General features: G+C 52.9%; 1 protein-coding gene across 6 annotated transcripts; it reads right to left on the minus strand.

The window, feature by feature from the left end:
* PIGG (phosphatidylinositol glycan anchor biosynthesis class G (EMM blood group)) lies at positions 1-25,949 on the minus strand. Of its 6 annotated transcripts, none has more exons than XM_039838393.1 (13): positions 25,570-25,949; positions 24,514-24,719; positions 18,874-19,083; positions 17,430-17,618; positions 16,406-16,547; positions 12,492-12,704; positions 8,677-8,894; positions 8,071-8,352; positions 6,884-7,341; positions 5,853-6,044; positions 2,686-2,995; positions 1,457-1,620; positions 1-428 (listed from the first exon to the last, which is right to left on the minus strand). In XM_039838393.1, the coding sequence occupies exons 1-13, from the start codon at positions 25,721-25,723 to the stop codon at positions 212-214; spliced, it is 2,955 nt and encodes a 984-aa protein (XP_039694327.1). In that variant the 5' UTR covers positions 25,724-25,949; the 3' UTR covers positions 1-211. The 6 variants fall into 6 exon arrangements, with proteins under 6 accessions (XP_039694327.1, XP_039694328.1, XP_039694330.1 ...); XM_039838394.1 differs by having other exon boundaries at positions 1-425; positions 25,570-25,723; XM_039838396.1 differs by lacking the exon at positions 25,570-25,949 and adding an exon at positions 25,334-25,468.
* Between the last annotated feature and the right edge of the window lie 237 nt (positions 25,950-26,186).

Here is a 26,186-nt window from a genome sequence, read left to right on the forward strand (position 1 = left end):
TATTTTCAAGTGATCTTTTATTAAACTACTTACTATTTAATCTAAATTCAAGTACAATAATCAAAGGAATTGAAGCCACCCATCGACATTGTAGAATTCATGTCTTTTTAAAAAGTCATCTTGCATTTAAACATATTCTTATTAATCAAATCCATGAAGTAAATAGTAGACTTTAAAAATGTATTATTTCCCAGGGTCTTGAGAGGTTGGTCTAAGGCTTTGTGTTGGTCTGATCCATGGCTGTGAAGAATACACAGACCGCAGCTGTGATGAGCAGATGCATTCCCTCGTAGAGAAGTTTTGGAGAAAACACACTCCATATAAACAAGTGGTAACGCAGGGTTGTCACCAGGATGAGATACGCAGAAACCGGAAGAGAACAGATCAGTGCGTAGCAGAAGCAAGCGCGACGCAGTGCTGAACCGCTGCTGACAAAGAAGAAAATGTGTGAGTGACGACCCTTCTGCACGTGAGGCAGAAACACGCTGGTGATAAAAATTCTTATTTGAAAATGGCTAGGTGATCATTGCTTCCGGCCCCCCATCTGGATCTGGTCAGTCTAGTGGGGGGGTCCATGCTTCGGATGGGCACGCAGGTGCCCGAGGGGACAACAGCTGCAGGCAGGCGCCTCTGGTCACTCTCCAGTGCCTCTATAGTCTGCAAAGTATTTTTGAAAAATGCACCCCCAGATTTTGCAGTTATCCTTTTAAAAATTATGCGCATATTATATATTATACTATTATATCACATATATTATAAAATATCAACGATGAAAGGCAAAGCACACAAGAACGAGGTACAAGTCTTAGGTCTTCTCCGTGCTGTGAACGGAGCATCTGCTTGGTCTGATCTGGTCTGAGGACACTGTCCCGAGTGTTTGCTGAACTAAGAGGGAGGGAGTGGATTTCTGAAACAGGAGCCACCCCTCAAAGCACATGGACATCCTCCCTCCGTTTTCATACCATAGACACGATCATCACACACCTAAGCTATCTTTTAAGGCAGGGCTCCCCAGTACCTGGGCCATGGACCGGTACTGGTCCGTGGCTTGTTAGGAACAGGGCCACATAGCAGGTGGGTTCCACTAGGGCTCCAGGCTACCAGGTAGGAGACGCCCAGGGAGCTGGGTCCTGAGGCATGACCTCTTCACCTCCTGGGGCCACTGCGCCAACACCTGGCAAAGGGAAACTCGGGAGGTGCGCCCTCCCTGGCTACGATGAGGTGGGCAGTGCCCAGGTCACTGCCCCCTGCATCTCAGTTTCACAAAGCGGACAGGGACCCGCCGCTGCAACGCCCAGTGGGTCGCCACGACTGTAATCTCTGAGAAGGGCGACCTATGCTTGAGGGGAATGGACAGAAGACCTACTGTGTGGACCGCTGCTGCCGTCCACACTGCTGGGCTCCCAGCCTGGGGCCTCCCCGTGGCAGACTCTGGAGAAGGATGGAGAGGCTTTACCTGCTGCTCTCGGAGCTCAGGAAATTCACCAAGTGGCTGGCCCACAGCACGGGCCCTGTGTACGTCGCAAATGCCGTCAGGAACACAGCCGGGACCTCCACGTAGGTGCCCAGGCCCACGAAGCCTGCTGAGACGTCCACTGTGGCGACGTTGTTGGAGTTTCCCTGGAACACGGAGAACCGCGCTGACACAGCTGCTCGTGCCGTGAAAAGGTACAGACGGCTGTGCTCACGGTGACGTCGACGCATAGGAGCCGCGGCCTCCTGGCCTCTCCTGTCTTGTGCTGGCCCTGGACAAGCGATCCCTGATCTGCTCATCTCCCTCTAAGAAACAACAGCCCTAACTCTGCTGACGAACGGGGGCAAATGCCGAGTTCCCTCAGATTGATCTACTTAAGACACTGATCCCCAGGGGCCCCATCCGAGGGCCACAAGTGACCCCGGGAGGCAAAGTGGCCGAGGAGGCACCGCTGCAGGCTGAAGGCAGGCTGGCTGCTCTGTCGCTTGGCATGTGGGTGAGTGCCAGAAGCAAGGTCCTGGCTGGTCACTGGCCAGTCTTGGCTAGTGACCTGCTGCCAGGAGGCTAGTCCTGCACAAGAGGGCAGGGTTTGGGTCAAGAGAAGGGTCTCCTTGGGTTCAGCCCCTCTCCACTCTGTCTGTGCTGGTGCCTGCGACCTTCCCTCAGATAGTCAGGACATTCAGAAATCCGACAGCACAAACATGTCTCCGCCCAGTTGAGGCTCCTGCCCAGGGCAGTTTGTCCAACCACCCAGGACACGGTCCTGGCTGCTGTTTGTGGCTCTGCGAACCCCAGGAGGCCTCCTCCTCTGGCTACGGGGAGATGTGACACGCGCTGGGCCCCAGTGGGGACAGCCGACAGCGTCCAGTGCTGACAGCAGGGAAAGGGCATAGGACGCAGTCACCATCCTCCTCAGATGAGGCAGCAGGGACACGACGCGCTGCCCCAGCTGCCCGTGCCCCGCAGACCGAGCACAGCAGCCGAGCGCTGTCTTCGGCGGCCAGGTCCGCACGCAGACGTCTGTCTAACGTAGGCCATCGTGTGGTGTCTCACTGAACACAGCTAGATTCATGCACAAGCCACAGATGGTCCTTTCACAGAACAAACATAACTTCCCAACTCACAGTAAAATTTTCTCAAAGGAAAACTGAAAGACAAGTGACGTGTAAAAAGTCAGTCGCCTTCTACCCGTGACAACGATGAAAACGTACCTGGAAGTAGAAGAACGCCTGGCCGAACCAGTAGTGCATGATGGTGACCTCGGCCGCATCGTGCCTCAGCGGCTTCCAGATGAACTTGGCCATCACCGTCTGGATCAAGAGGCCGAGCGCCAGGACGGGCAGGTTATGCGGCCGCAGGAGCAGCGCCGCCAGGAGGACCAGCCCGCTGTGCAGTTCCCACAGGCCCGCGGCCCTCACTGCGGGGTCTGCCACGGTGACTTGGGATTTCAGCAAGTCTCTGGTGCCCGTGAACAGAATGCCAAGGACAAAGACGTAAACAAAACGCGCTTCCACAATGCCCCTGGAAAACGCAAAGCAAATGAGCTTCGTTAGCATCAGCTAGAGAAATTCACACACGTGCTTCCCCGTGAAGACCGTGTGTCTACTTAGCTGGGTAGACAAGCTACAGCGCTGCCCATCGGAAACTCCATGGAGACAGGGCGTCTGTCCCCCTAGAGCCCCTGCCCAGGGGCGACAGGCGGGGCCCCTCGGTGTGCACTTCTCGGATGGAGTTGGCGCAGGGGCCGTCTGGCTCATCTGGCCAGGGGATTACCTGGGTACAAGATCAGAGCCATCACTACACGAGCAGAGAGACTGTCCCCCTGCTTCGCACGGTGAACCTGAGCAAATGCTGTGGTAGGATCGGGGCCAGCTCCGCCAGGGCTGCCGTGGCTCATGGATGCTGGGATACGGCTGAGCGGGTTCGCCACCGCATGCACACACCGCAGGGTCTGGAGAAAGGCAGGCCAGCTCAGGCTGGGCTCTGCCGCCTACTGGCTCTGCTGTTGGGGCAGCTTAACTAAGCCTTCTGATGCCCAACTTCGTCATTCCTGAAGTATCGAGACCTGGCACCTACGCCTCACAAGGCTGTCCCAGGAATCAAACAAGAGAAAGCACAAAAGTGTTCGGCACGCAGTCCATGTTAAGACTATTATGAACGAAGCATTCAGCACTTCATTTACAGTTGTCTGTAAAGGACACAATTTATGACACTATGCCAAAGGATTTCAACTTACAAAACATATATGTTCCTAAAATATATTTTAAGTAAGTTTCATAAATCAAATATTCTATAGATACTAGAAAAAGTGGTCGTTTAAAGTAATGCCAAATAAATATTTTAATGAAATAACCACAACGTCACTATTTAAAAAAAAATGAATTTTCACATCTCAGATTTTCTTAGGAAGGCTTATGTGTTAAAAAAACATTTTACTTCTTTTAGTATAATCAGTTTAATTGGAACAGTCTGAGCACTGTCTATCATGTCCCTGGCAGCAATGGCGACACCACAGACCGGTGTAAGGCCCGTCACAGGGCTACAGCCTGGCCAAGTAGCTGAGGCCGGGTGCAACCCCACAGCCAAGTGGGGAGCTGAGCTCATGATAGCCCCTCGGGGTTAGAGCAGGAGAACTCAGCAGAAGCCCAAGTAACCAGAGAAGGTCCTGAGCGGGTGCTGGGCTCTGCCTCTGGAGGACGCAGGGCAGGCTGAAGGGCAAACCGGAGAAGGACAGCATCGGATGCCGACCCGGTCAGGGCTGCGCCAACACACCGAGGACGCCGGCCACTGGCCTCCACACCAGCCGAGCCTGGGCTTCAGGGTGGAAAGCCGAGCAGAACTCCCACAAGAAGGAGGGCTTAGGGTAGCGGTGCACTGCAGCATCTGGGATTAGGGTAGCAAGAAGCCGCTGTTAAGGGGAGCTAGAAGAAGGGCCGCTCTGGAACAGGGGTGGATCCAGGACCATGATGGATCTAGAGCCAGGCAGCTTGGGGCGGGGAACAGAAGCGAGAGAACCGAGCTGCGTAAGTTAATACCAGGCTGTCCTGGGCTCTGACGGGGGACACCAACAAGGGACATACCCCTGTACCCTGAAAGGTAAGGTGAGTGATCCAAACTCTGAAGTGAGTGATGCTGAAATCAGGTGCATCGATCTGAGAGGAAATGAGAAATTCATCCACATATCATGCTTTGAGATTTAAACAAACCTGCATTGAACACCTTGAAATGGGATATCCAGCCTTGACATCTGCCCAGTCTCAAACACTGAAGTGACAATCCTTTGAGATGTCTGCACCCCATGCTCACCCCATCTGACCTTCCTGTCCAGGTGAAGGCCCACCACCCTGCCGTCACCTCGGCTGGGCGCTTGGCATCACCTTGACGCCTCAGACCAAGTGGCAGGTTGTTCACGGGTGTGCCCTCGAGCCCCTTGGCCACCCACATGGCCTGGCACAGCCCTCAGCTTTCATCTTGACCTTATAAAAGAAGATATTTCTTTTTCTTTCTCTGATTGGGAAAGTGATACAAAAATGAGTGAAAAAGGAAGATCGAATCCACCCACGATCACGTCTTAAATATAATCACAACCGGTCACACATCTTAGCCTTTCACATAAACATGGAAAACTATGAGCGTTGTCAGCTCAGGTCATTCCACGGCTGCGCGGCCTACTGGCCCACACCTGTATGTGTTCTAAAAAAAAAACACTACTTCCTAAGTGCTCACTGGCCGCGAGACCCCAGCACACAGCTCTCGCGTAACTCAGAGGCTCGTCCCAGCACTGCTGGCTGATTCCCGTGTTTTTCAGAGAGCACGCCCGTCCCCAAGCTCAGGCCCCGTCTCCTGTTGCATTCTGGAGATCGGTTCTCTAACGGGACGCCTGAGCCAGAGGGTGGGACACACTCGAGGTTCCCCACGTGCTTTCTAATCTTCCGCAACGGCCTTGGCTCGCCTCACTCGACATCGCCATTAAAAACAGAAGCTGCCACCTGACAAGCAGAAGGCGTGTTCGTGATGGAGCGGCTCGCAGCTCCCGGCCCCACCGGAGCTCGGCGGAAACACGGGACCGGCCGGGTCTCGGCTTTGTTTCCCAGCTGCTGGGAAGCGCCCACTTGCTGTTGTCGCCCTCATCCCTTTTGGGGTCTGTGTTTTTAAAGAATCTCTTATTTTAAGAAATAAACCTCACACAACTACTCCCAAGTTATTTTTCTCTCTCCTACCAGAAAAAAAGAGAGTAACAGGATCAGTTCACTGAGACGCTCTGGTGGGTGTTGACGAAATCACAAACTCCAGTGTCCCAAGGACTGCATGGCATTTTTTAGGCCTTAAAACGTTAAACAGACCTAACAGGGTCTGTCAGGTCTGCCGGCACACTTACTTTGAAATGTCTTTGCTGCCTTGTCGCCATGGGAGCAGCACGTTTCCAAGGGCCGCCCGGTAGCAGTAGACGCCCAGCAGGCCGAGCGCCATCGCTATCTTCGAGGCCCGGGAACACCGCCGCTGAACCAGCGCAAAGAGCACGACGAGGGAAAGGGCGGCCAGGACGGAGAGCTCGGCTTTGTGATCGGAGCTGAAGCGAAATGGAAACGCCAAAAATCGCTCAGAAGCGCAGCCGGTGAGGTCACGGGTCCGCACCAAGTGGCTAAGGGCCGCGCTGAGTGTCCTTACGGGCTTTCCCGAAGCTCCCGAGTTACGAGGGGCGTGAGCATTTCCCTTTTATTTCCACTGGTCCCTCCTGTAAGACGGGAATGTGCCTCTTGCTGCCCTGAGCCGCCTTCCCGCTGGCCATTTCTACAGAAGCTCCTCGCAGCAGATGGTGACCCTGCCCGCCGCGCTCTCGGGAAACCGCCTCGCTCTGCTCTGCTCTGTTCCCTCAGCTGTCTAAGTTGTCGCCGACACACGATCAAATGCATCGCACACCCGCACGCTGACCTTCCCTCTTCCAGCCGCCGCCCGTTACTTCCCTCCTCCCGCCTGCGACACCATGAGGTCCTCCAGCCACCCTGAGAGGCTTGGCGGTGGCTGAAGAGCCACCTGCATGACCGGCACAGAGGCCCGTCAGCTGGGACGGAGCCAAGGGGCAGAGCCCCCCAGGGCTCCGACACACACTCGCCCAGCCCTGTGCCGTCTGGCAGGAGGTGGCAAGTGGCAGAATTACCTTCTTGCTGCGGTCATCACTGAAGACTCGCAGGTCTTCAAACAACAGCAATTTTTTTTAGCAATAAAAACCCAAACGTATTAGGGTAGACTCAAATAAATATACTTTTCAACATCAATTCATGGGTCGTGGTATATTTTTCCATTACTTCAGATCTCAAAACCATCTCTATCCCAAATATGAAAAATAGGCCTAAATTCTGAGAGGAGCGTCTGCGTGGCCAGTCGGCTGAGGAAGGACAGGCCGCTCACCTGGTGAGCCAGTGGCCCAGGTCGGGGCGGTGGGCCCACTGCACGCCCGTCTGGTTCAGGGGCCGCAGCAGACGGCAGCAGGCGAGGATCAGCCACGGGCTCGCCAGCACCACCCACTTCTCATTGCCTGGGTGCGTGGCCAGGGAAGCGGGGCTCTCGTGTATTCCTCCAAGTTCTGCCCCGTCCCAAGCAGGCTTCCTGCCCTGCAGAGCTGCTGCTGCACAGTCACATCCGTCTGCTATGTACGGGTGGCACTGGGGCCCCCCATCGGGTCCCGGAAAGTAGTTTTTGTAGACTTGGTGACACAGAGCCAGACACAGGGTGTTGACAAGGAAGTACCAGGTCTGGTGCTCCTCCTCGATGAAGCTGCTGGCACCCAGACTCACGACATGGCCCATGGTCCCCAACAAGATAAGAAGCTCTAACTCTGACCACCCTGAGCCGGAACAAGCTGGACTCTGTAATAAGGAAGATGTGTTTGTAAAGGAAAAATCTGAAATCGCACGTACCTTAGCCGCATGGATCAAAAGCTCTTGCTCACGGAACACAACGTGCTGTGACACACGCCTGTGGCTCCTCACACCCAGTCTTCCTAGGGCGCGGCCACGGATGTTCAGACCCAGGCCCGCTCGGCAGTGCCGGAGCTCCGGGACCCAGCCCTCCATGGCCCTCGTCCTTCGGTCTTGGAGTCCGGGCCTTCAGCGGCTACAGCTCCTTGGCACCAAAGAACGCCGAGGACATTTTCCACCAAATTGGACCTCTAATTTCTCCATTAAGTTTTTTGAAATGACAAAGTTGGCATCACAGTACTGCTCTTGAAACATACTAACTTAAAGCATCTAAAACTAAACACGAGAACTCAGTGACTGTCGTCTGACAACGACGCGATGTATATCCTACTGCTCATGCGCAGCTAGTGCGCAACAGACAGACACCAGGCACGAGTCAGGCCCTAGAACACTGAATGGCCTCGGGAAACCTCTGCTCTCGCGGGGAGAAAGATGTGTTACGAACGGCATGTGACTTCCTCAGATACGGGCAGACACAGCAGGTGTCGCACAACCCTTGTGCTGGGTCCCTCCAGCCCCGGGCACTGGCACCGACTGTGTGTGTCCCTCCCCATCGTCACCCTGCCACTGCAACCAGCCGATGAGCGAAGGTGTCGTGTCTGAGGGAACCAGCCTTACCTTCCTCAGAAGCTTTCCGTCCAGAAACATCTTGGTGAGAGCAGACGCGACCACGCAGAGCAGGGCAGAGATGAGCAGCATCACTGCGCCCGCCGTCAGCCACGAGAGGCTGCAGAAGTAACACGAACGCCCGGCCGAAGTGCACACCATGACGTGAAGGGCGAGGAGAACCAGGGACGTCAAGTAAAAGAGCAGGGAAAACACAGGCGACGACAAAGGAACGTCCAGCTCAGCCTTGTTGCTCAGCGCCTGTGGGATGCTGAGCAGGAGCAGGACAAGGACCTGGAACAGAGGACAGCAGCAGTGTCCACGACGGCCGGGCCCACCTCTTGACTTGCATCAACCGTTCGAGTGGCGGAAGCAGAAGAGAGCCCCATAAACACGATTTCTGATGAATCGCCGAGAATGGGCGCCCGCGGCCACGTGGGGCAGGGCCGCTTGAGGCCTGACAGGACGCTGTGCGTACGGACACAGTGGAAGAGTTTAACAAGCGAGAAAACTCACAGCTTTCCATTTTCTGAAAATCTGTACTTTAAAACTGAAAGTTCTGGCTGAGTTACCAAATCAGTTTGATAGCCGTGCTGTGACCCACCACGAGCACTGTACCTCCAACACCACGACGGTCCCCACCGCCATCGAGTAGGCATCGTAGTGGGCCACCTGTCTGCTCAGGGACAGGCTCAGGGTCCTCAGGGCGTCCAAATACTGCCGCCGAACCTTGGTTCCCAGGCTGACAAGGACTTCCGAGTTACTGTCCTCCAAATACAGTCTGATCCAGTTCGCATGCAACCTTTCTGACACTTTAAACTGCTGAAATCCAGGCTCTAACAAGAAGAGGAAGAGACGACACGTACACATCAGACACGCACACGTCTGGCCTCAGGGGATGCGGGTCTCACGGCGTGTGGTAAAACCTGACGCCTGGCGCAGACGAACCACACCTGGGCGGTGTGATCTGGGAGGTGGGGTCGGCACCCGCCCCCCACCTCCCGCCCCAGCTTTACCCTGCCGCCTCCTCGTCTTCCTCCATCTTCTTCAATGTGCTTCTCCCCGCAGCACAGAAACCACTCAAGAATGCGTTATGTTAACGGGTCCCGATTTTACAAGTTTTCCAGCGCTGGTGCGCTGACGCCTTCTCCACCGCATCCACTCCCGGTGCAGCTGGCCCTCTTGCCTTCCACCAACAGCTCCCACCTTTGACCGGCTCCCGTAATCACAAGGCCTCTCTGGAAAGGCATGGCAGGCTCCAAGCCCCTCCTGCCACGACACTGAGCGGTGCCTTCAATGTGCCACACGGCCTAGAGGTTCCACCTCCGATGCAAAGTCAGGACTAGGGACAGCTTCCGGGAGACGAGATGCCTCAGCTGCTGCTGGCTCCCCCTTTGGGAGGGCAGCAGTATGCTGCCCAAGGTCAAGGGGCTGCCTTCCCTCCTTTCAGAGCTGGACCAGACTTAACTTGTGCCTTGACTGGTCTGCGAAGTAAGAATTTCCTTTCTAGGGATCCCTGGTATTTAGCGCTCCTGACTCCCAGCAGAGCCCTTCCAAGGTGGCTGTGCCTTTCTGAGTGCCCAGTCCTGTCCGCCAGTGCTGTGCCCACCCCCCACAGCCTGCCCCGATCACAGCCAGGACAGAACCCTCACCACCTGTCCTGCACGGCCCAGCACACCTGCTGCACAAGCCCTGAGCATGGGCCCAAGGAGTACAGATCCCCCATCGCTGCTGGTGCCGGCTCACCTGTACCATGTGCTGGATGCTGGCATGACTCAGTCCCTCACTCCTGTCCTCTCCCCATGACCGATGAGACAGGGACAATTATCATACCCATTCCAGAGAGCAGGCAACTCGGATGTCAGTTCACGGGATCTAAACTCGGGTAGTCTGGATCAAGGCCGGCACCCTTACTTGCTACACGCTACCACCCTGAGTCACAGACACGGGAGCTGCTATATCTACCCCCACCTCCCAGGGTCACAGAGACATAGGGGGTACCTGTGTGAACATCCAAACAAATATTTACTAATAGTTGCTGACTCAGTGCTACGTGCTACATGCTACGCATAGTTCCGGCTTGCTCCGGCTTGAGCGCCAGCGGGAGACTCACAGATGTGCGTAATCACAAACTGTGGAAAATGCCATGGAGGAAAAGAAAGGGAATAACGAGAGACTCTTGTAATGGAGAGGGGACCGACCTGACTGGGGTTGAGGGTAGGGGACAAGGAAGGGGGGACATTTAAGCTGAAAGGTAAAGGGTGCCCAGGAATTCACCAGGTGAACACAGGGGAAGGACATCCAGTCAATGGGACTGGCAATAGTCCTGAGGGGGGAAAGGCCTGTCCCACTTGAACCAATAGAAAGTCAGATGAGTGACGGCGAGTTGCGTCACATTGGGCTGGACGTCACGAGGGCCTGGAAACGTACTGCAGTGTCAGACGCGTCTGCAGTTTGGTTTCGGGAAACGCGGTTACGGACGGTGCGGACTAAGGGTGTCTGGGAGGCGTAAGGCCCGTGAACGTGTTCTCAGTCCAGGGACCGGGCTGTGCTCTCATTTCACAGGCTCATTTCCGGCCACATCCTGCAGTTCTCAACACTCCCCACCTGGCTGCTCCTGAAATAAGCAAACCACCCCCGCTGTTCTGTGTTTTTGGTGTTTTTGCTAGAAAGACACACATTGCTAGTAACAACAAATTAGCAAAAGCTGCTGAGCTCCTAAGTTATTATTGAAAATAACTAAAATAAGTGTCATCTCTGGTCTGGCCTAAAATGTGCACTGTGACCGGGTCCCACCTTTGACAAAGTTGCTGCCCGGGGCCTCCCCACAGACTAAGAGCTGGTGCTCCCTAAGTCCACCTGCCACCTAGGATATCTGGGTCCCAACCGGTCCCTGCTGGCAGGGTTTGTCTTCCACCAGCAAATCATGGTCAGTTTACATCTCAATGCAAACTCAGGGGCTTCCCTCTACTAGGCAGTACTCCACTATTTCAGATAGGAAGCCTGTCAACATCCCATTAAGCGCTGCTTCAGACTGAGAGTTGACCTCCTCTAGATCCCCAGGCAAGTCCAGTCCCAGAGTCACATACCTCGCCCTTTATGTACCCAGATGGGTCAGAATACATAATTTCAAAGCACTGTTCTAGGGAGCTGCTCTCTCCTGTTCTGGATCATTCCCACCAGCAAAATAAACACACCCTAGTTTCTCCTAGATTAAAATCAAAATGCCCCACCTCAGACAACAGCCCACTCCCCGTTCCCACCAGAGCTGCCTTATCTGCTGCGTCCTGTCCCTCACCTGCACTCACCTCGGCGGCTCTGTCCTAGCGCTGCATGCGTGGTCTGTTCCCGACCAAGTCGCTGGAAACCGCGCTTGCCAGATGGGTGGTTGATTCTCAAACGCCCAGTTTGTTTTACTGTGGGCAGCACTCGACACAGCTCCTCGCTCTCTCCTTCTTGAAGTTCCTTCTCTGCGTGGCTTCCTCAACACCAAGGCCCTCGCCTCGTGAGCACCCGCCATGGGACCTGCTGCTCCTACAGCTCCCCCACCCCGGCCACGATCGCTCCACTCTTTCACCCTTCACCGGTCAGCTGGAAACCCCAAGTTGCTTCTACGCCTCTGACTCGCTCATGCCTTGTGCACAGCGTGTGCCACCTTCAAAACGTACCCAGGATGTGCCTCCACTGCCACTGCCTGGGCTCCCACCTACACCCTCACTGAGGCTCCGCAGCAGCCCCCACCTTTCCTGCAGCGCCAGGCAGGACCCTCTGCACAGCCCGAGAGCCTTGGAAGATGCAAGTGGAAGATGCAGGCTCTGCAGGGAAGCCCGCAGGAGTTTCCCACCCACCTCGGAATGGCTGGGACCCCTGGTCCAGCCCAGTGTCCCAGAGGCCCTTGTATCCCTCTGACCTCATGTCCTCTGCCTTCCTCAGAGTTCGCTATGCTCCAGCCCCTCTGGCTCCTGGCCACTCCTTGAATGTGTGGGCACGTCCCCCACACAGGACCCTGCACCTGCCACCATGCTCCCTCCCAAGCTCAAAGGCCAAGCCAGCCTGACGGCCCTCGCCCCCTGCGCTCTCCACCCCCTGCCCAGTTCACCTTTTCCTAAGGCACCTGTCACCATCTGACATTGACCGCCACTTCCCTCTCTCTCCCCACCTTTGAAGGTAATAAGCTCCCTGAGGCAGAGCCCTCATACTGCTCTGTTTCCAATGCTTTAAAAAGCCAAATAGGAACTTACGAAAAGAAGTCCACATCTGTGGAATGAATAAATTAAGGAAAGAGCTTGATCTGACTCTAGCACTTGTGGGTGTTGCCAGCGGGTGGTAGCCGGGGTCTCGGAAGACAGTGACACAATTCCACACACGCAGAGACAGACGACGACGGCCGGCAGACACAGTCTGATGACGTCGGCAACTACTGATGGACTCACCTTTCTTAAATGACGGTACGTTCTCCTGCAACAATTTGCTAAGCTGTACTGCGTTTAAATGTAAAAATCTCAGCTGCTCTCTCATCGCCTTTCCTTCTACGATGGGGAATAAAAGACTGCCCACGCTGTGCTTTGGGATCGGCAGACCGAGCCCCACCGCCAGAGTTGCAGCCAAGTCCGTCTGCTGAACATGCTTTGGATGTCTGATGTCACCTAGGAAAAAAAACAGTTTAAGTGACAGGCCCTAGACCGTCCATGATATTAGTCATTCTCAAATCTGACCTATAACTGGCCTTGAACACTACCTCTGCAAAAGGGCCCCAATATAATGAGAGCAGACTGTGGAGCACGCTTATTATAAATTGTCAAAACTAAGAGAGCCATCAGCTGGCAATGAGTGGAGCCTAACAGCTGGGTGTGACAGCAACGGAGGTAACAGCTTAGTAGAGACGTCAAAGAAAAGGACAGCACCACTCGGAATGCTGTCATCCCAATGTGGCTGTGCCCTCACAGGAGTGGCGGCCGAGACTGCTCACTGCAGTGGAAAGACGTCACGGAAATGGTACAGCCAAGTCACGCAACAAATAAACGAGCAAACGACAAAGACGACAGGCCCGGAGGTGAGGGAATCAGTATCCAGAGTTGCTGGATACAATTATTATTTAAGATGTTCAGCTTTTACCAAAAACTATGAGCAATTACGCAAAGAAACAAGAAAGTACAACCCAAACAGAAAAATAGCAGGTAGCAGAACCTTCCTGTGACAGGCCTGGCCATCAGAGCGATAGACCCAGTCTCTCGAGCAGCTGTCATGAACACATTCAAAGACCTACAGGGAACTATGCATGAACAGGTGAAGGGAAGCATGACGATGAGGTCTCATCAGAGAACATCAATAAAGAGACAGAAATTACAAAAAAAGAGCCAGGTAGAAACTGAAGTTGAACAAAAAAGGACTGAAATGAAAAACTCAATATAGTAGCTCAGGAGCAGATTTCAAAATAGCAGAATAATCCAATTTAAGGACAGGTTGATAAAAATTATGCAATATGAAAAAACAAAAGATTTCTCAGATTTGATGAAAAACTTGAATCTACACATCCAAGAAGCTAAATAAACTCCAAGCTGGATAAACACAAAACACATGGACGCGTCATAATAAAAACTCTGAGAGACAAAGACAGATGGGAGCCCCAGTTAGACGAGCAGCTGATGCCTCACGACAGGCCACGGAGGCCAGAAGGCGGGGGACAGCACAGCCGAGGTGCTGGGAGAAAAACGGACACTCGCCCAGGAGTCTTATATCCAGCAAAACTATCTTTCAAAAATGAAAGGGTTAAAAAAGATTAAAAAACGAAAAGACAATCTGTTGCTAGCAAGCCTGCCTCACAAAAAATGCTAAAGTAAGTTCTTCAGGTTGAAAGCAAGTGACTCCAGATGGTAATTTGGATCCATTAAAAAGAAGGCAAAGCGCATTATTTAAGGAAGTTATACGATGACAAAAGACAGCATAAGACATAGTTCTCTTAACTGTTATAAAAAGCAATTACAGTCGACCCATGAATGTGGGGGCTTAAGGAACCGACCACCTGAGCAAAGATTTGGGCTCAACGACAGTAGGTCCTCAGCTAACGTGAATCCCCAGCCGTGATCGGAACGCACTTGGCCCCAAACAAGGTGGGTCTGAACTGTGAGGGAGGCCCACTGAACTAAAGATGTTTAAAACCTGCTCACTCCGCACAAACCCTCGCTGCTCAGTGGGCCGACTGTATGCGAAACGACATATACGTAATTGTACTGTCAGCGTATACCATGAAGAAATGTTATGCGTTTGATGGGAACAGCACAGAGGAGGCGTGAGGCAAAGCTGTACCGAGGGAAAAAATGACACCCTATGAAAACATGTGTCTACACAGAAACTTCTTCACCAACGTTCACGGCAACATTATTCCTAATGGCGAAACCGTGGAAACAAATACCCATCAATCGACGAATGGGTAAATGTGCCTGGTGCGTCCACACAACTATCACTCAGCTGCAGAGAGGGACGAAGACCTGGTCCTCGCTACAGTGTGGGTGGACCTTGAAGTCAGTCGCTTAAGACCACGTATTGCAGGGTTCCACTTCTATGACATGTCCTGAAGATGTGAATCTCACAGAGACAGAAAGATGAGTCGCTGTGGACAGCTGCGTGGTGGGTGCGGGGTTACGGGGCGGGGGAATGTGGCCGGTGCCCACTGAAGAGCAATGCAATCTTCCTGATGATGGCGCCCCAGCTCTGAAGGGACTAGCAGTTCAGTCCTGGCTCATAAAGTGAGAAGAATGAGGTCACAGAATAGAACTATTCTTCAAACACTCAAATTGAAAAACAAACAAAAAACCCAGAGCACACCGCTGGCCCTGAGGGCAGTCTGCGAGCACAGCGCCCCGGCCCTTCCTGGCCTTGGAGATGCAGTCGGGCCTCCCGGGAAGAGAGGGCTGAGGACCCACCTCAGAGACGAAGCACCCACGCCTGAGTGAAATAACCTTAACCTTCTGACATGAAGAAAGCCAGCTTAGCCAAGTCTTTCCTTCCGCACGGGAAAAGCTCCCGGAGGGAGAAAGCTGTCACACCGCCCGGCTCGCGCCTGGTCCCGGCAGGTGCTCAGTGTGCCTCTGCTGGGCAGTGGACAGTGGAAGGGACGGCTGCTCCCGGTGGAGACTCTCGCTTGGCTTGGGGAGCCGCACAGACCTGCTCTGGGGTGCATGGGGCAACGGGTGGGGCCGGTGTTCTGGTGGGTGCTGTGCACACTCACTGGAAGGCAGGCACCGGCGGGTCAGCTCACAAGAGGCCAAACCCACATGTCAGGAGGCCGGAGGCTGAGAGGGAAGAGCTGGGGAGGGCTGAGGCCAGGGCACATTAGTAATGGGGAACGCGGCTCCAGAGCTTGGCAAGAAGCCTCACATAAGGCTCTTACTGTGCCCCAAGTCTGGCTCCTGAAAGGCCTTCCAGACGAGAGGGTGGGATGTGCTGGAAGGTGGGGGCCAGGGAGAAGGAAGATTATGGACTTGCTGAACCCCGTGGATGGTGCCATGTGTAGATAGAAACAACAAGGGCAGACTGGACGAGAAGTCGTGTCTGCTCCATCTGTGGAATCTCTGTGAGAGTCGCATCTGCTCCAGGTGGACAGGCAGCTAAGTGATAGTCTGGACGCTGAGAAAGAGGAGAGAGCTGAAGGGGTCAACTTGAGAGGTGTGAGCTTGTCCACAGCACTGAAAACCATGGACGTGAACAAGATGATGTCAGGAGTGAGTGCAGGAGACAGGCCAGCAACGTGAGAAGTAGGAAGAAACCGGAGAAATGGGAGGTCCCAGAACGAGAGCTAGCAGTGCCGGATGACACCGGGATCATGTGGAGGGAGCCACAGAGCGTCCCACTATGAAATGGCCGGCGAGGGTCCACAGTGAGGAGCCAAAGGCCAGGCTCAAGTGTGGGAAGAGGCAGGCCGCAAGGGTCAGAGGGGCCGTGTATGTCTTGCGGGGAGAGCTGGGGTGTGCCAACCAGGACAGACGAGTCCTCTGTTAATCCCGCTCTGACTAGTCCTATGACTGCTCATTGCTACTTAATATATAATTTCAAATAATGGATCTTTTTAAAAAAGTTTAAGTATTTACAATTCTTCCAGTTCATACCTGCAGTTCTAGGCAGTGACATTCATACAGCGACATTCTCACGAAGAATAGCTGTATTTTAAGAATCAGGGCCAGAAGCCTAAACTCGTCTCCCGACTGCTCCTGGCCCCATTACTTTTCGTTTGCACATTGCTCAGGATATTTCAAAAGTAGCTTTCAAAAACGGTTTTTAAAATTACAACCGGATGACAGAAAACAAATGAAATGTAGTTCCAACATGTTAAACAGCCCGACATTCTCACCAGGTTTCCTTTCAAATGCAGAACTGATGAAGACCAGAGGGGTGTTCACTTCCTCCGTGGAGGAGGCTCCATGACCTCCCGTTTCAGACATGCCGTGATCGGCGCAAAGAACCAGCAAATTGGGCAAAAGAGTCTCCCTTTCCTGGAAGGCAAAGGAGAAATATTTCAACCACACTGAAACTGAGAGCACACGACCTTGTTACGCTTTGCTTTAGCTTTATTTTGTAAACAGTAGTTCTTTCTAAATGAGTTAGTTTCTTTTTAAATCTATGAGCTTGTAGTCAGATCAAAGGGTCAAGGTCAAATAATGTCATATATAAAACAAACAGAATCTCATGGAGGTCGCACAGCACAGGAGGCTCATGCTTAAGGCTCTCAGGGCAGAAGATATGGTTCAGTTCCATCTATGACAGCATGGGTACATCGTTCGTCAGCCCCTCAACTATCAAATGCAGCCGCCTCTCTGCAACTGGGGCTCCGACCAATGGGCTTTGCTGGCCTCACATGTGCCTGGCAGGCTCTGCCTGGCCCTTGTTCTTCACCTGGCAACGGCACACCTGTCTCCCCCCGCCCCCAAGTGTCTGCTCACACCTCATGTGGCTACTCGAACCATGTTGGTTAAAGTTATAGCCACTCTCTCTGACGCTGCTCCCCACTCCTGGCCGACTTTTTCCTCTGGCACCAATCACTGTCAAGAATACTCTGTATTCATTTACTATGCTTGTTTGCCCTCCTGACTAGAGCATAAGCCCCACCGGTACCTGGACAGGAATGGCAAGAGAGAAGGCACTCAGGAACCATGAGCTGGAGGACGGGTGATGGTAGAGACACTCGCAGCCGCTATGCTACAGGGCTGCTGGGAGACCGAGGCAGCGCAGGACGTCGTAACGTGCCCAGCGTGCGCACGCGCTGTTTGAGTGCTGCCTGAGCAGCGGTGGGTGCACGTTCTCGCAGGGCAACCTGAGTTCCCGTCGGCGGCTTTGTTTCTAGGACGCGGTGGCACTGTGGCATGCTAGCACCTCACCTCTGCCAACAGCGCGGTGTGGATCTTCACCAGGACGCCGTCCATCTCGCTGAGCTTGCGCCCGATCAGGGGGCTGCGGGGCCCAGAAGTGTGGCCGATGTGGTCCAGCCCGAGGTAGTGGAGGATCAACACGTCCCAGTCCCCTCTTTTCAGTACTTTGTCCAAATGCCTCGTCACATTGTCATCCACCTTCAAAGGGGGAAAAGTCCACGTGAACAGCTCTAACTCCCCTTGATCTTCACCCCCCCAGGAAAAAATGATATGCTTGTTACAAATTACAGGGATTTATTTTAGGTAATAGGACTCGTGGGAGCTTGAAAAAAAAAAAAGAAAAGAAAAAACTGTCATGAAAAATTCAGCGAACATTAGCATTGGATCAAGCTGACATCGGTTTCTTTATGTCTCCAGCTTACAGACAGAACGTATCATACAGATAGATAATTTACATGAACAAGCTTTGTTCTGACAAAAAATCGTGCGGGCTCACTGCTGGGGCTCAACTGGGCAAATGACTGAGTTCGACAGGTGCTAAATTGTTACAAAGTACCTAAGGGCCAAAGGCAGTTAGCTAAGACAGAACAGGACCTAGAGTTCAGGGGACCTCACATCTACTTGTGCCCGGTGCGGCTGTTCTGGGAGGGAAGACACGCAGCGCTCGGCGGTCAGAAGTCGAGCAACCCCCAACATAGCCGCTGGCCTGCTCAGCCCTACCCGCTGAGCCCCGCTCCCTCCCACAGAAAATCTCTGACCATGACAAGTGTTCCTGAGTGACGGTATTCAGGATGGGGGCCCCAGCTGGACAGTAGCCACTGTGTCTGCACAGGCCAGCGCAGCAGAGGGCACCAACGTAAGTGGACTACAGGTGCTTCACCAGGCCCAGAAAACGGAGGGGTGCAAGGCCAACACCAAGCACGTGTGACACTGCTCCATGGGCCCCCCTATAACTATGGCTCTAATGACACTCTTCCCTCGTTGGGGCCGATGCTCCTCAGGACCAAGCTCCACCCAGCTCACCGGCTGCCCTCAAACCTCCCCAGTGCAGATGCTGTCCCACTCAGAGAAGAACCAGCGGCCTCGAGGATCCAGGCAGCACACGGAGCCCTGGGCTCTGCCTCCTCATCCTGTCCACATGGGAAGTCCCCGCTCCCCTGTCAAAACTTGGTTCACATGGCTCTGTGCTGGGAAGCCCTTCCTGACCCTTCGGGCCCCACCTATAGTGCTCGGCTGCTCCAGGCCTGGGGCTCCAGAGAATTTCCTCACACCTGTGTCAGGACTCACGCCCCAGGTTGTAAGTGATTATGTGAATGGACAAGGTCTACGGTGTCTCCACATTACTCCCGGCACATAAACAAACGCCCCACGCGAAACGCCGCAGCCTCCCACTAACTGAATGCGCCAGGTCCTGCACTCGCTCCCGTGCTCTGCGTTTATTGGGAAAACTGACCTCTGTATAATCTGACACAAAAAATGAAGTTGTTCCGTCATATTCCACAAAATGCTTCGGGAACAGTTTCACCCACGTGTCATCTCCGTAAAAGATCATTCTTTTCCCAGCCGCTTTTGCCTGTGTGATCACGTTGTCTTCCAGCAGTGCGGGAGAATTGAGGTTCCTGATGACATCGACGAAGCCAGGGAGGCTCCCTGTCACCAACGCCTGTGGGAGTAAACATTCACAGATTAGACTACAGGGTCCAAAGGGTAGCATGGGAAGGGTGCTGGAAATCATGTCACAGATGCAAGACACAAGCCTTAAGTGAGAGAATGGAGGCTGGGTCAGGGTCAGGACGAAGAGGGAAAACTTCACCCCAATTCTGGGCAAAGCCAGAAAACTTAGTAGTGAAGACCTGACCCTATTCCCCCCAAGGAAAGGTAAGGAGGCGGCCGTGGTGTCTCTGGGTAACTGCGGATTATGAGGCTTGAAGCGAATGGCCAAGTGTGCCGCGTGCGGAAAACCCACGGTCTGGGTCTCACCTGAGCTTCCAAATGCTCCAAGTGACCAGCAAACTCCACCTGCTCCTCTTACAACCCAGAGACTCCAACGCCCACACCCGAGTGGAAGGGCAGCTTCTTGCCCACCTGGGGAGGAAGGCGGACTCTTAGCGCCTTCGCATGAATTCACACAGTGCCATGGCCCGGGACACCGGGGGGACCCCAAGGCGACACTGTACCTGCTGGGAGGAGGGTGTGGGGGTGACATTCCTCACACCTTTCTGACCTAGGATTGAGTCAAAAACCTCCCGCATTTCAGCAGACTCTAAGAGGCCACACAATGGCTCATGTTTCTGTGACCTGGGTTTTCCAACAGCCCACACACTAGTGTCCATGAACCTGCGCAATGGAAATGGGCAGGAATCTGCACCACACCAAAGGTGTGACGATTCTGTCAAGACTTCTTTAACAGCAAATAACTGCAAATGTGAATTAAGGGGACCTCTGGAATGTGAGTGAGGAGCTCAACAAATCCTCCCCACAAGATCAACAATAAAACCGGATAAAACTGTCAGAAACAACCTTTTCAGGATTCTGAAAAGTCACCAAAGACGTACAACAAATCTAGAGGTTCTTATTCCAGACAAACTGCTAAACCCTGGCTGTGAGCGCCGGCGCCACTGTGACTGGGCTGTCTGCCACTTTCCTGCTCTGGGAAGCAAAGGCCATGAGGACCAGGAGGGCCACCTGATTGGGAACTCCACGGAAAAGTGCCATGCCAAGGATGTGAGACCAACAGGAAGGCAGACACCACAGGTGCCTGAGGCTTCAATGCTCGTTGTGGTAAGAGACCACCCCCAATTTAAAAGGGGGATCTGGAGAATGGGGCAGGTGCAGCCGACCTCTCTAAGCCCCACTTGTTCGTGAGGTCTTGAGGGCTGCGTGCACACATGGGGCTGAATGCACACTCAGGAGAGACCAGACAGCACCTAGGTAACTGTCCCTCCAGGATGAGCAGGATGCTCTGCTCAAACAGAAAGCGAGAGTCAGGGCAGACTAATAAACTCCCAGACAGGGAGTGTGTGGCCCAACTCACATGTGCACCTGCAGAGAGTGAAATCTGGCCCCGCCAAGCTAGGCTGACCCTTAGGGAAACCAGCTAAAAAAATAAAAATAAAAAATAAGAATTAAGCAAACAACTTAGCAGAGACATCAGTTACTGCACACACAGCGGGAGCCAAACTCCCAGAATAAGTCTGGCAAGTCACTACACAAACACACTAATAGCGACAACAGTCACCACCCCGGGGTGGGGATCAGACTCTCCGGGGGAAGGTGGGGCGGCATGGATATACACCTTTGCTACACCTCATCGAACTGTGCACGTAAAAATGTGCCGTACTGCATAAAAATTCTATCTCAATAAAGTTATTTTTAAAATGTGAGCCTCTCTCTTTCCTCCAAATTCTACCCTAGAGAAAACTAGCTGCTTTTCATGAGTACCTTTTCTACTTTTGCACATATGTGTACAACCACAAATAGACAAAGATCCACTTTTTACCAAAAGAGTAACAAACTATATCAACAGCTCTACAACTTGCTTTTCTTTTCCAATTAATAACAGATCATGGACCTCTTTCTCCAGAAAACACCTACTTCATTTTTTTAAACAGCTATCAAGTGCTCTGGTGTTTGGAGCGCTTGATATATTTAACCAAGACTGTCTTAATGGGTGTCAATTTTAAAGGTTTCAATGGAAGTGCCATTTGAGCTGAGACCTGAAGATTGAAGTGCTGTCCAGGTGAGATGAGGTGGGGCTTTCTAGGTGGAAATGTAGTAAACTGCCAAGGCTCCAAGGCGGGAGGAGGGCAGTGCACCCAGGGGCCCGAGCCACGTGTGACCGTGTGAACAAGGCGCAGTGAGACGGAAAGCAGCTCGGATGAGGGTGGGAGCGTAAACGGGGCCAGGAGTACACAGCCCTGGAGCCTGGGTTACCAGGAAGAGCGCAGGCCACGGCGGGTATTAAGAGCAGAGAGCTCACTGGTGCTAGGACACGATCTGGGCAAGAGAGGTGCTGGGGGCCACAGCAGACCGGACTATGGGGGTGGCCGTGGAGGTGCTAGCTCAATCCGGTCACAGTCATACCTACGGTATTAAGACACCTGCTCACCTCATTTCATGTGAAGGAGCAGGTTACCATCGACCTTCAAATTTTCACAACGTGCTAGACAAAAACTGGCCTTACACATCGTTCACCTTGCTATGACTGCTAGTGAAGAATCTTCTCATCTTTACTGGCCGTTCAATTTCTTCCTTGGTGGGTTTCTTCATATCCTTGTCCAGTTGCCACTGGCCTTCTGTCCTCGACTGGATCCTCTTTGCATATCATGGGCTTAACATCTTGTTTTTTATGTCAACTGTAAATAATTTTTCCAGTTCACCGTCTGTCAGCTGACTATGTTTATAATGTCTTCTGCCACATAAAGGTTTTCTGTTGTCATGTAGCTGAATCTGTCCATCCATTCTCCTGGGGCTTTTCCAAGGCACTCCCCTCCTTCTCACACTGGCTTGCGTTCCTACTGACATTTTGAAGTAGGGCAGAAACAACATGGCATCCCCTTCACCCGAGGGAGCATGCAGGCAGCAAGTGGGTTTTAGCTGGGAGCCCTAGGAAGTCTAAGTGGGAGCTCAAGTCTATCAGCTCGTTGGAGGCTCCTCACAGTTGCTATGGCCTGGGGAACGGGGTTTCTTTTGCATTTGGAGACTAAGGAAGGCTCTGCGAAGACTCCTGAGAAGGCTGCGACTTGCTGGCCCTGTCCTGTGGTGCTGCTCTACAACACGGTGTGACCAACAGAGACTTTGGAACCAAACACACCCTAATGCTCCAGTTTCTGATTCCAGTTTGATGTTACCATTTGAAGCCTGCTTCCTCTTCGGGAAAATGGATAAGACAGTGGCGCCTATCTCACGGAGCGCAGCTCGCATGGCCACCGTGGCAGTGCATGCAGTAACGCCTGCAGTATGCGCTCACGGCAGCAGGGGTCAGTACCTGCTGCTTACTGTGACTACAAATTTCCTAAAGAGGAGAAAGGCACTCAAAAGCTAGTTACATAACTTTATAAAGAAGCTAATGCAGGCCCCTAACGTGTAAGTGCTACTAGGGACAATAGTCTTCAGACATTAGGATCAGCGTTTCATGGAAACTGTATCGACACCTCAAGGGGACCAAGCCCGTGCCCTCACTATAAGAGTGGCGGGGGACACGTTCCTTAGCCGACACCACTGGACCCTGCCTAACCCTCACTACAGCACGTTTCTCCTGATGGGGAATGAGGAGCAAGAGCCTGCAAAAGACTGAAAATGAAACTAAATGGAAAAAAACACTGGTTTGTGACTTGAAACAAACGGGCTGGAGATGGGGATCCCTGAGAAGCACACTGGCCGATGTGCAGGGCTGAGCAGAAGCTGGGCGCGTGCGCACGTTTCCTTACAAATCTGCCCAGACTCCTGATCGCACTTGTCTCACCAGAACGAAGAAGAAATGGGCCCCGTCCACACTTCTGAAGGAGCAGATGGAGCAGACAGACACTGTGCCTCCTAGAGTTCAGGAGCTGATGCCTTCGTTCTGGCTTTCACGGGAGTGGGCTCAGCAGAGTGACCAGTCCCGAGAGGCTGTCTCTGAGCACTCTGACTAGAGGCACCCCGCTCCACTCCCATCACTCCCTGTCACGTTTTCCTCCATTATTTCTTCTACTGCATGTATCACTCTCTGAAACTATCTTGATTACTTATTTGTAAACTTACATATTTTCTGTCCCCTCGATAAGAAAGTGATCTCCGGGAGGACAGGACAGTTGCTCTCTGGTTCTTCACTGAATCCCTCTTAACTAGTATGGTGTGTGGTACATAGCAGATGCTAAATAAACACTGCTGAATGAAGGACACGCCACGTCCAGAAGTGGCAGAGTGGGAAACTCAAAAACAAAAAACAAAAAAAAAACAGTCGATGAAAAGTGTGGCATCGATCCCTTCAATCCCCATTTTGTTCATCCAGTAAACATTTACTGAGCACCTACTAAATGCTGCCTCCTAGCTTTAAATCAAGAAGTGGCTCCTTTTCATTAAATAGTGAGGTGTCACATGGTCAGCCGTAGACTAAGGCTCGGACAGAGACTTTTACATGATGTGAGCGTGTAATCTATTCACACATTTTTAAGCTCCTCTGTCCCTTTCTGCACTCACCCCTACACTCGTCTTTCCGGTCTCAACTTGACTTTAACTCCCTTGGACAGGCTTTTTGACCCTCCTACCCAACTCCGCCCACCCCACCCCACCCCCGGAATCCAAATTGAGCCCTCCAACCGGCACTGAGCATCACACCCTGTTCTTTCTCATTACGTATTAATCGCACTTTATAACTGCACATTTATTCGCATGTTCATTTGTTTAATGGCTATTCCTCTCCTTAGAGACTAAGAGCTCCACGAAGGCAGAGACACTACTTTCCCTCGACTGTACATCCATTACAACATTAGCACAGAGTAGTGTCTCAATAAATAGTTTGAGCCGGTCAATACAGCTTTACTCTGTTCTTCATCTGTAGTTCCTGGGTAAAGCACTATGCACTTCAAAGCCACTCTCGCTAGGCTGAACACCTACCTGAAGGGGGTTTCCGTAGTAGAAACAGTGAGAATTGTTGAGGCCAGATCTTGCTGGTTTGGTTACTGTGTATGCTACAGGGCTGGACAAGTCTGAGTTTCCTTCCTCATCTATAAAGTCAAGAGATTGAACTAGATAACCCTTCGGGCTCCTTCCAGGACTGAAACAGACTACTGACAATTAAAGACAAGAACAAGTTAGCAAGGAGGATGGTCTCTCTGAGACGAGGCTGGCCTGCATGATCTGGCTCTAAAGCCTTTACGCGCTCCTAGGAAGCATGAGCTTTGGCTACTTAAAAGGGGGCACGAATCAGGGTGTTAGCTCCACCGTACTTGTGAAGCATCTTCAGCATTCTATTGCCCCAGCCAGGCTGACAGCACCAAACTAATTACCACTTAGTTAAAATTTAGACTCCAAGTAAAAGACTACAGAGAGCCCTTCTAAACCCCCGAAAAGCCAAACCATGATTTGTAAACTTTTACATCAAACTCTTTACCTTGATTCGAGGCATAGTAACTGTAGGTGGCTTTGCTTCAGCCACAAAACTGTGAGATGCTCCTTTTTCCACGAGGTAAGTTGTATAGGGCATAAATTTCACACCCTTTGACCCAAACACGAAATCATCTCTCAAGGCATCTATCAGCACAATAACAACTTTACTGAAGAGAGGTGGTGGGAGTTTGGTCCAGTTGGAACTGGCTCCTAAAAGTGTTTGAAAGAAGAAAGGACATTGAATTTTAAACTTTATTTAGCATTCAGGCACCTTATAATCTACTTTCTACATCCTTCTCCAGCACGTAGACTGTTATATCTACATATATAGACCTGAAGAGAAAGGCGGGTCCTTGCTAGATGCTGCTGCTGGTGGGGGGAGGGCATTGAGCAAGCTCAGCGAGCCCCAGTATTAATTGCCCTTAGCATGGTGAGAAGTACTGGGACAGGGGAGTCCCTTCACGAGGGTCCTTGAAGTAAACACATTACTTTGCTTAATGGAGGAGTGAGCAATTTACAGCGTGTTTACATGGTCGGTGACGTATTGTATGGACCTTGTCCAAAACTGGAGTACCCTTACGTAGTACAGGTAGATGAGAACTAGGAAGGGGTCTATGGAGTGTTAACTACTGGTAAAAAAGGGGTCTTGGAGGAATGTCATAGGGAAAAAAATGATAAAGGTCGGCAGGAACCTTTGCTGTGACTCATTGAATAAAAAGGATGTCAGGAGCAGGGAATGGCTCAAAGTCTACTCAGGGAAGGAATTGGGGGTGTCATTGGATAAGCTGAGTTGGAGAAGCGAGGTCCAGGTGTGGAGAGCTTACTTTTCGGTGACCAGGGAGGAGGGTCGAAGTAGGGCTTACAGGGGTGGTTGCCACAGACTTGTAAGATACTGAAGAGGAGGCTGGAGCGGTCAGAGGGGGGGACCTGGGGGTGGGGACCAGAATGGAAGAGAGCAACCGGGAGCCCCGGGAAGAAGTCCAAGAGGCGGGGCTCAAAAGGAGGTTCCTCCGGGCAAAACTGGGCCCGCAGAGCGGAGACGCCGGGAAGGTGTTCGTACCCGCCGAGGGTTCAGGCGCTGGGGGCTCTGCTTGGTGCTCGGTCCCGGAAGAGGAACGAACGGGAACCGGAAAGAATCCTCGAAGGAATAGTGCGACCCCGAGCACTTCGATTACTACGCAGCACGCAGCGAAGGTCCCGGAGCCCAGCCGCATCGTGCCCACCCGCCGGGCGGGAATCCCGGCTCCCTGGCTCCAGTCGGACACTCGCCCAGCAGCAGCTGCTTCCGGCTCTAGGGAAGAGCCTAGAGCAAGCGCTAACTGGCGGATCTGACAGGTGCCAATCCCATGAGTCTCACGTCAGGCGGCGCACCAGAAATACGCCAAACGAGCGAGCGTTTCCGGGGGCCCAGCGGCCCTGACTGCTGACGCTTGTTAACGTGCGTACGGCGCGCCGTCCCGCGAATCCCCGCCCACCGAGCGCCTCCGCGAACGCACGCCCGCTCCTCTCCCATGAGGCCCCGCCCACTGCGCGCCGCCGCGAACTCACGCCCCGCTCCTCTCCCCCGTGAGGCCCCGCCCACTGCGCGCCGCCGAGAACGCGCTCCGTCCCCGGCCCGTGAGGCCCCGCCCTGCGCGCCTCCGCAAACGCACGCCCCGCTCCTCCGCCGTGAGGCCC

This window comes from Pteropus medius, unplaced genomic scaffold (genome assembly GCF_902729225.1).
Source record: "Pteropus medius unplaced genomic scaffold, Ma_sr-lr_union100, whole genome shotgun sequence".
Lineage (NCBI taxonomy): Eukaryota > Metazoa > Chordata > Mammalia > Chiroptera > Pteropodidae > Pteropus > Pteropus medius.